Source organism: Juglans regia, chromosome 5 (assembly GCF_001411555.2).
Source record: "Juglans regia cultivar Chandler chromosome 5, Walnut 2.0, whole genome shotgun sequence".
Lineage (NCBI taxonomy): Eukaryota > Viridiplantae > Streptophyta > Magnoliopsida > Fagales > Juglandaceae > Juglans > Juglans regia.
Window position 1 is genome coordinate 20,438,843 of NC_049905.1, and position 10,477 is coordinate 20,449,319.

The following is a 10,477-nucleotide window of genomic DNA, read 5'->3' on the forward strand; positions in this document are numbered from 1 at the left end:
TAGCTCAAGCTCGAGCTCGAGCTCGAGTTAAGTGTTTAGCTTATCGAGTCGAGCTTGAACAAAGAATAAAAAAAAATCTCAAGTTTGAGTATTTTGAGTCGAGTCAAGTTGAACTCGGCAAGCCAAAAACCGACTCGGCTCTATTACAGCCCTATCTATTAGGTTAACCTGGATATAAATATAGGACAAAATAAGAAGAGAACTAGGAAGTGGTGGCAGAGGCTTACTTATAGAGTAAAGACCGATCGAGGTAAGCTTGGAGCAGCTGAAAAGCAGGCTTGGGTTTGTGGCGGAGATGTCGTTGAGCTGAACGGCTGAGCACAAGAGAGTGATGAGCGAGAGAAAGTGAGACGGAGGGAGAGCTCGGCGTGAGAGAGAACGAAAACATACCGAGAGACAAAGAGGAGGCGTGTGATGGCTAGGGGTGGCTTGGAGTGGCTTGTGATGAACTTAATGCAGGTGGTAATGGCGTGGAGAAGCTGATGGCTTGTGGAGGAGTCGTGCCAAACGGAAGGGTTGTGCTCTGTTTTCGGGGGCCAAAACAGAGATGATTCTAGCTTACAAAGGAGGCCTCTGGAGGCGCTGGGCGATTCGTGAGGTGGAGTAGTGGCACACAGCTAGGTGGGCTTCCGTTTATGCAGCGACATGAGGCTTGGGGGATGGTGGTGCAGGAGCCGTGTGGAGGAGCTGAGTGGTCTCGTGGGATGAGGAGATGTCGTATGTTAGGCTATGGCTGTGGCAATGTGCTGGGCTCGATTGTGGCAGTGGCAGTGCTGCAGTAGCCGTGCGGAGGAGCTGATATGAATCCGCGGGAAATGAATCTCTTGAACCCAAAATCAATTTGAAAATTCACCCAAACCAAAATCAAATCAATGGATGGAGAATCTAAGACCAGTTGAGAACTCGTTTCAAGAACTTAGATTATATTAAAATTTAGATCTGTTGAAAAACCCGTCTCAAAAATCCAGATTAGAAGGTGGAACGCTACAAAATTTTGATTTACCTTTGATAAGTTCAAAAGTTCATTTAAGAATAAAAGGAGATAAACTCAACTCACAATAAATAAATTTATCAAATTTCATAAACTAATTAAAATGAGGCTAGAAAGAGTATTTAAACCAAAACTTAATTAAAATCCTAACCAAAATAAAGACCTTTCTTCCAAAACTACTCATGAATTAATAGTATCACAGCTACAATACCACGGCTATAGTAACTTAGCTACAGTACTTCTTTAAACTCTAGTTCTTAAAAAGTAACTTTCTAAATAAGTCATTGGTCAAAATACAAGGCTTTCCCAAAAATCCTAGTTTAAAAAAAATAAAATATATGTAGGCCAAGCATCCTCAAGCCTAATTATTCTAGACTAATTCCTATAACTAATAAAATAAGTCCCTTTAATGAAATAAACAAGTCCAAGGTCTTCAATCACATAATCATAATAATATGCTCTAATTTATATTGCACTCTTTCATAGCTTGTATCACGTGGATGATCATTGGATTTCCTTCTCTCAAGCTCATCTTGAATATTCGACTCTTGCTAGACTCATTCCAAGTGAATTGTACCAATCATTACATTGCTTCATTGATCTTCTTAATTCTTGATATTATAATTGGCCCATCTGAAACTTGCAAAGTATCTTTAAGTTGAACTGAGTTGAGTTTAGATGATAAAATATTGTTAGAATATTATTTTTTAATATTATTATTTTAGGATTTGAAAAAGTTGAATTATTTATTATATTTTACGTTAAAATTTAAAAATTTGTAATAATAGGTTGAGATGAGTTTAGGAATTAAATCAAGTGTAAAGATTATGCCCACCTTGATTTCCACAAGGAGCTGAGTGGCAGTGGTGCAGGAGCCGTGCGGAGGAGCTGAGTGGTCTCGTGGGATGAGCAGGAGATGCCGTATGCTGGGCTCGATCGTGGCAGTGGCAACGCCGTATGTTCTATGTACGAAGCAAGTCAGTGCTTTAGATTAATGTACAAAGTATTCAAGTCAATGAGTTAGATTAAAGCAGAAATTAAACGGAATGATGTTTACCAAAAGAGGAAAAAATAATGATTTACCAGAAGAGGAAAAACAATGAGTGGGAAGGAATTAAACAGTGAATTGAATTAAACATAATGATTAAGAGGAAAACAAACTCGGGAAGCTCGTCCGCACAAGGGAGAGCAGAAGGTAGGAAAATAAAAAGAAATTTTATTTGAAATATTTAAATGGGACTGCATGTGCAAGTCTTTTATTAAATATAAAAAAATATAATTATAATAAGGATATTAGTATAATTTTAAAAAAATTTAAAAATAAAATTAACTAGACTTATAATATAATTCCAATTTAAAGACTATACGTAATATTGCTCGAAAATAAAAAAAAAATTAAAAAATTAAACATAATGATTCATTAAAAGAGAAAAAAACAACTGGGAAGCAAATTAAACAGGGCAGAAATTAAACATAAGAGAACTCCCAATGGATATTCTATAATGCATTTTTCTTCAAAATATAAAGAAATGTTCTTAAAGTTGTCTTTCATTGGATCTTCTATTTTTAAAAAAATTTACATTTTATTACAGGGAAGCCTCTACATCTGGAGGAAGCTGTTCATGCTTGTAAACTTTTTTAATTAATTACCCACGTATCTAGAGAAACCTGATGGAAATCACAAGTGTTGGAATATGCTTGCCTGTTGATAATTTCACAAATCGTCAGATTGCTCTAAGCAAGTACTGTTGGAATGGTGATATTTTTAATAATGTGGATATCAATTATTTATGGTGATATTTTAATAAAATTGAGTCTTACATATCACTTATTCAATAAAATGACAATTATCGATAATAGATATTCTCATAATATACTTTGAAGATATTTTCATTATATAATCTATTTTTTGAATTAATTTATATTTTGGTTTAACTTATAAATTTAGATTAATATAAAATAATACATAATTATATGATATTGTATATAGGGAGATATTATAAATATCAAAAGATATGAGTATATTATTGGTAGTTAGATAAAATATTTGAAATGAATAAAAAAGATTAAAAAGTATAATATTTAAATGATACGAAGAAAAAATAGATAAGCTGACGTATGGTATATTGTAAAAGTTAACATGTAAAATAGAAAAAGTAGATTTTGGTAATGTATTTTAAAGGATAGGATGAAGAAACTATTGAGAGTGCTCTAATGATTAACTAAAAGAGGAAAAACAACTAGGGAAGCTCGTCCGCACATGGGAGAGTAGTAGGTAGATAACCGCAGTTAATTTATTCAATGTGTTTCCAAAGTATTATTGGTGGCGTTTAAATAAATGCTGCCAATTTATATGATGTGCCAGTAATAGTCATGTAGCGGTATTTAAATAAACGTCGTTAATTTATTTAATGTATCGCCAACATAATATTGGTGGCATTTAAATAAAGGCCGCCAATTTATATGATGCGCCGCCAATGTAATAGCAATGGCATTTATTGTAACGCCACTATATTAATTAGTGGTGACGTTTATCTAAACACCATTAAGTTATTCAATGTGTCGCCAACATACTATTGATGACATTTAAATACATGCCGCTAATTTATATGATGTGTCGGCAATATAGTAGAAGCGACGTTTGTGGTAACGCCACTATTTTATGCAATGGAATGACAACAAACTAATAGCGGCGTTTCGATAACATCGTTAATTTAAAAAAGCAGGTAGTATTTAACGAGGTGCCGCTAAATTGTATACAAACGCCACTAATAAAATTTTCAAGTATCAGCATATAAAAAAATACCGATATATGAAAATAGCGACCACCCATTATCAACAGCTAGTTATGCCAGCAACGGCGACGTTTTGTTGGACAGGTGCCGAAGCTTACCGAGCGCCGAGAATCCTTGGTTTTTTTATAGTGATTATTCAAAAATATTACTGTAAATAAAGCCAAAGAAATGGTAAGAAAATTTAGACAAGCTTCTATCACTTTTGCTACATTAATGCTGCATTTATGCTCGGATCAATTTTTGACTTTCCAACTTACAAATTCCAATAGAATATTCATTAAGGGGTGCAGACGAAAATTTTGGCCTTCAACAAACGTGGTTAATTAATTAAGCTTTATTATTCATCATCTCTATATATTATATTTATATTAATTTTATTAATTTTATTCTTTCTAAAATAATTAAATTTTTCTATTCATTATCTATATACCACATATTTGATAAGAGAAAAAAAATTAAAAAATTATGTGTTGTGTGATGTGTGGATGATGGATTTTTTTTAATTGAATAATACTATATACAGTCATAAAATATATAAGTATTGTGTACTTATTTAGAAAAAGAGTCAGGTTCACTATTAAAAATTTAATTTTTTCATATGTATTTCATATTTATTTACTTTTTTATAAAATGAGTCCGTGCACTCTATAACTATAGATATGATTTCTTCTTTTTTTTCTAAAACAAAGAATTTTAACCTAAAATTAATCAGGTTTTGGATTTTTCAAATTTTCTACAAATTATAATTTTAATATTATTTCCCTTTTAGATTTTGTTGGTTAAATAATTATTTGGAAATTCATAGTAATGTGTGATTGTTTTCCTTTGATCTTGTTTAATTGTTTCTAAGATATTTTAATAATGAAAAATTATATTCATCATCTACATATATCATACACCACACATCATACTTTATTTTTATTTATTTATTTTCTTAAATATGTAGCATATGAATGATGACGAGAAAAATTCAATTAATTGAAGAAAAAGTCATCATGAGATGGAAAAAATCTTGGCTTGGTCCGTCCAAGTATTTGAGAAGTTGTGGATAAGAAGCACACATGCATTGCTTGTCCTAGTCTTTGATTTTCCGTCTTGACAACGAAACTCTTCTTCATGGTCCAAGTTATTAAACGTGTAAGATGGTCATAAAAATTATATTGAACAAAACCCGAATATCCAATGGTCTTCAAATTTGAGAAACTGTTACATAGACAAAGAAAGAACTAAGTTTACAAACTAATTTAATTTAACGTGATACGTCAAATTTATTTTTTAATAAAAAGTATTTTACAATTTAATATGTCATGTCAAGCTACATCAATTTGTAAAATTATTTTATAAAATCTTTTTATAGATAAAGTATTGTTTCACTAAATTGGAGAAAATATATGGTCTAAAACTATAAACTATATTTTTCATCGCAATCTCAAATATGAACTATGCGTAAAAGAAAAAGGAAAAAAATAGTCGAGGAGATGCAAGTACGAGCCAATTTCCTCTCGTCTATTAGTACTACCACATTCAATGGATTGTTAGGTATATGTGTAGAATTGAAAAGCTTTGAATTAGTCGACGCTGCTCTTGATCATGAATATATGCTACCATTGCAAGCTTATACGCAGCCCCACACACACACACAAGGTTTACAAGTCAGACAGATCATTTAATTCCCAGTTGGATCTTATTTTTGGGTTCGATGAATATACCGCACTATCAAACAGCTAGTGCGCTCGATCATCATCCACGACGCCTGAAAAACGTACCTGGCCTTCTGCAAGACCTTGTAGAAGCTAGAAGTTAATTAACAATTGTCGAAACTTGACTTTTCTGGGAGAAACGGCCGGGTTGAGTACGCAGTCTTGTCGATTGAATATATACATATAGTTCTGGACCGTCACAAAACATTCAAATTAATGGTTCGAATTCATTCCACAGCCATTCTTGTCCCCCATTTGGGACCGGTTAGGCTGCATAAAATGGATGCATCTTGAAGACCAAGACTTTTCTGTAGCTGATATAGACAAATAAATGTAACATAAAGACTTTTTATTTGAGTCCCACGTACGTCTGTGGTTAAGAATCCTGAAATTTTTTGTTTTCCTGCAAGAGATGGCAGTTGTCACAAATTATGCATTGATGTCAATGGAGTGATTGACGGTGAAGAGGTCATTGGAAAATGGTATAGGACATTGTCTAAAACCCAACAATTCTAAGGCACTAACTGGCCTATATATAAATGAAGGCGTATGTGAGAGATGGTATTGCAAAGATATCAGTGTTAACTGTTAAGCCATAGATTTGGTACTTCAATTTCTTGTTTCTTAATTACTCAAATGGGTTTCTTGGATGCAAAAGATTGCAAAGCTTTTATGGCTCCCATATTGCTGCTACTTGGTTTTTTCTTATCTGGCCTAGAACTAACAGGTGCTCTAATACTCTCTCTCTCTCTCTGTGTCCGTGCATATTGCATTGCCTAATCTTTTGATGTTGAGCTCTAAATTGGTTTGAGATGTGAGAATCCAAGAAGCTCTAGCTTCTCTGTCTGTCTCAGACTTCACCTTTTGTCAGTCGTCATATGACTATTTTGATCCAAAAAGGCCTGTTTGAACTAAGAATTTACTGTAATTTTTTCTCTTTTCTTGAGTAGTTGTGCATGGTAGCAACCGGGTTTGGCTTTCTGCAAATGTTTCCGAGTGATGGAATCAGTATAGTTCATAGAATTATATTCTGCAAGTACTTTAGACCAAAATGGTTACTTATCATTTTAATACTTCGTTCCTAAAATCAATGTTTAGGAACATTTTAACTTGCCAATACCTAATTAAGCTAAAAACTCATCATATTTTGGCCCAATTTTGATATGCAGGCGCACAATCTGTCGGTGTATGCTATGGAAGAAATGGCGACAATCTCCCATCTGAAGCAGATGTTATAAATCTATACAAAAGCAATGGCATTGGAAGGATGCGGATCTATGAACCAAATCAACCAACTCTGAACGCCCTTAGAGGATCAAACATTGAGCTAATCATCGGCATCCTCAACAATAACCTTCAAGCCCTCACTGATGCTGCGGCAGCAACAGACTGGGTCCAGAACAACGTAAGAAACTTCTGGCCTGATGTCAAATTCCGATACATTGCTGTCGGGAACGAAGTACATCCAAATGATGCTGAAGTGGGATTTGTTTTACCTGCCATGCAAAACATACGCAATGCAATTGCATCTGCAAATTTACAGGACCAAATCAAGGTGTCAACATCCATTGACACAACTTTGGTGGAAAATGCATATCCTCCATCACAAGGCTCCTTCACTGGAGCTGCATCTTCATTTATAAAGCCAATCATCGATTTCCTCGTTAGCAATGGAGCACCACTTCTAGTCAATGTGTATCCCTACTTTGCCTATACCCTGAACCCTCAAGACATTTCCCTTCAATATGCCTTGTTTACTTCTTCAGGGGTTGTGGTCACAGACCCAGAAGGTAATCGTGGGTACCAGAACCTTTTTGATGCATTGTTGGATGCTCAGTACTCTGCTCTTGAGAAAGCTGGTGCACCTAATCTGCAAATCGTTGTATCAGAGAGTGGTTGGCCATCAGAAGGGGGTGATGCAGCAAGCGTAGAAAATGCAGCCACTTTCTACAAGAATTTGATTAATCATGTGAAGAATGGGACTCCAAAGAGGCCTGGACAAGCAATAGAAACTTATTTGTTTGCCATGTTTGATGAAAACCAGAAGAATCCTCCAGGAATTGAGAGACATTTTGGTCTCTTCTCCCCGAGCCAACAACCCAAGTACCAAATCAGTTTCGGTTAATCAGAACAGTTTTGGCGATGCCAATATATATATATATATATATATATATATATATATATATATATATATATATATATATATATATATATATATTTACATATATATTGCTCTAAATAACAGTGCCTTCATGCTATGTATTCAATAATCTAAATGTTCCGTTCCACAATTACTCTTTTAATGAATAAATAAGTTATCTACTACATGCCCACGAGTTCATATCTTTGTGCAGTATCTTGACAAAATAAAAATAAAAAACGGACAGATCAAAAAGATATTATGAAGTAGTAGAATCACTATTTGTCTTAAAAGTTTAAATGGATTGAAAGAGGTAGATTTAATTATTTGTAATATTATATTACATGAACAGAAGTCCTATAGGATTGCCTATTGGCCAATATCCTACCACCAAGTTCGTTCAAGTACTAAGGTAAACGTTGTAAAGAATATAATACAAATAATTAAATGATCTACATCTTCTCATTAGCTTAAACTAATTTTGGGATAAGTGATGAATTCACATGGTATCAGAATCTTTAGTCCCTAACTTTACACTATCTCATTTAATTAAATATTCAACGATTTGAGTCCACTCATTGAGGTGGAGCTTGACCCGCATGTGATGAGTGTTAAGAATATAATATAGAGTAATGCTACGTACAGTTCCCATATAGGGACTGCAATGCAAGCCTAGGCAATTTTATCTTTAAAATTTTTTTGAATTACAAAAATATCCCTTTTAAAATGATGTTTTTTCTCATTTAATAAAAGGCCTGCACATATAGTATCCAAGTGGAGACTGCAAATATAATTTCTCTATAATATAAATACTTAAATCTATATATTCTTATTAGTTTAAACTTTTAGGACAAGCGATGATTTCACCTGGTATCATAGCAGAGGTCTTGAGCTCGAACTCTGACGATATACTTTATCTCATTTAATTAAATATTTCACTTTCAAACCTTGATGATACGCTATATCCATTTAATTAAATATTCTATTTATATCATGGTAACGTCGATTCTGGTTCTGAATTATCAGGAAAAAAATGGTGATAATCTCTCTAAAACACATGGAGTTAGGAAAGTTGTGGTGCATGCATGCACCAAAAAACTAATTACGTGCCTTCTGCACTTTGCTGACCGAGAGATAGCTTGCGTATTTCACTGATCAAACTCTATATATGTTTGGCACTAATTGCGCTGAAATTCAACCATGGCTCCAAAGATTGCTAGGAGTACTATTCAACAATATTACTGTAAATAAAGCCAGAGAAATGGTAAGAAAATTTAGACAAACTTCTATCACTTTTGCTACATTAATGCTTCATTTATGCGCTGATCAATTTTAGACTTTCCAACTTACAAATTCCAATAGAATATTCATTTGAGCTTTACTACTCGTGATATTCATATTTATTTTTAATTTATTAATTTATGGCCCTTTTTAATGGAAAAAATAATCTCTTCCAACTTACACAGCAACATGAGTTTAGTTTCTTATCTGCAAATACAACATATATCTCTCTAGCTCTCAATAAAAATGATCCCACTCATATCAACCAATGAATAAGTTCCCTACCATGTGCACGGCTTTTTCATATAAACATTTATATATATATATATATATATTAATTTAACAATCCCAGCTTGGGCAATTGGCCAAGTTAATTGATCCCCACCATCACACTATCGATCGAACCTTTTAATTAATTAATGTACCAGTCTTTAACCGACTTTTCAGAACTATATATATATATATATTATATGTATGCTAATACTGCATACATTGATTATCATCATGTACTGCAATTAATTATATATGCATTATCTGCATCTATATATATAATGATCTATTTAAGGACATTTTGATTAATTGCAAAATAACAGAATACTTTGGCTACTATAAATTTCCATAAAAATCAGTCATGATTTTGAGACTTAAGACAAAGTCCATCAGAAAACTAAGGCCAACTTAAAAACGAGTTAATTTTTTTTTTTTTATAGATAGAAAAAAAAAAAAAAAGGAGTTCATTCAGTTTGAATTTACAAATATAAGCATTTTTTAATTATAAATAAACCAAGATTTATTAAAAACATAACCATTTAAACCAATCGGATTAAAACAAAAACCCATTAACCACCCGAAACAATAAACGGGAAACATCATACTAAGGGCAAAATGGTAATAGTACACCTCATCTATTAGTAGGGCTGTAAATGAACCAGTTTGTTCAATAGCCTACTCGGTACTCACTCAGTTAAACTCAAATCGAACTTGACTCGTAAAAAACTCGTAAAAGTAGATACCCACTCGAATTGTAAAAGACACATACCTGACAAAACTCGACTCAACTCTATTAAGACTCATTAAGGCTCGCTCGTTTATGTTCGAGTCAACTCGTTAGCTCGAGTTGATTAAAACTTAGTCATATATTGATAAATATATAAATACACCTATGTATATATACATATATATATGTAGTAACTAATAATATAAGCAAACCACTTTTATAATTAAATATATAATATATAATCTAATTACTTATGTCTATATAATGAATATACTTCATAAGTATATTTTATAATTTGTATAATAATTAGTCGATAAAACTTAATAATTTAATATACTAGTATGTGTGAACCATATATGAAATAAATATATGCTATCATATTAAGTGTATGTACTAATAATATATCTAGGCATATAATATATTGTTATTTTGGATAAATATCAACTAGTTAGATATTAATTATTTATAAATTTTATAAAATTTTTTAGTTCAATAGAGATTCTACTTGTTAGTTGTATAATTTTAATATTAGATTTTTATTTATTTATTTATTAATTATTAAATCTTATTCAA

The 10,477-nt window shown here is 32.5% G+C and overlaps 1 protein-coding gene across 3 annotated transcripts; it reads left to right on the forward strand.

Annotated features, from left to right (window-relative positions):
• Positions 1-6,025: 6,025 nt before the first annotated feature.
• On the forward strand, positions 6,026-7,827 carry LOC109011272 (glucan endo-1,3-beta-glucosidase-like). 3 transcript variants are annotated; one of them, XR_004801488.1, is made up of 3 exons: positions 6,026-6,213; positions 6,656-7,664; positions 7,709-7,827. XR_004801488.1 is itself a non-coding variant. In XM_035689942.1 (3 exons), the coding sequence occupies exons 1-2, from the start codon at positions 6,123-6,125 to the stop codon at positions 7,609-7,611; spliced, it is 1,047 nt and encodes a 348-aa protein (XP_035545835.1). In that variant the 5' UTR covers positions 6,026-6,122; the 3' UTR covers positions 7,612-7,658; positions 7,709-7,827. The 3 variants fall into 3 exon arrangements, 2 of the variants coding, with proteins under 2 accessions (XP_035545835.1, XP_035545834.1); XM_035689942.1 differs by having other exon boundaries at positions 6,656-7,658; XM_035689941.1 differs by having other exon boundaries at positions 6,656-7,827.
• The last annotated feature ends 2,650 nt before the right edge of the window (positions 7,828-10,477 follow it).

Coding starts and splice junctions, on each gene's coding strand:
- LOC109011272 (XM_035689941.1), top strand. CDS start 6,123: ATGGGTTTCTTGGATGCAAAAGATTGCAAAGCTTTTATGGCTCCCATA. Junction 6,214..6,655: donor ATCTGGCCTAGAACTAACAG/GTGCTCTAATAC, acceptor TTTGATATGCAG/GCGCACAATCTGTCGGTGTA.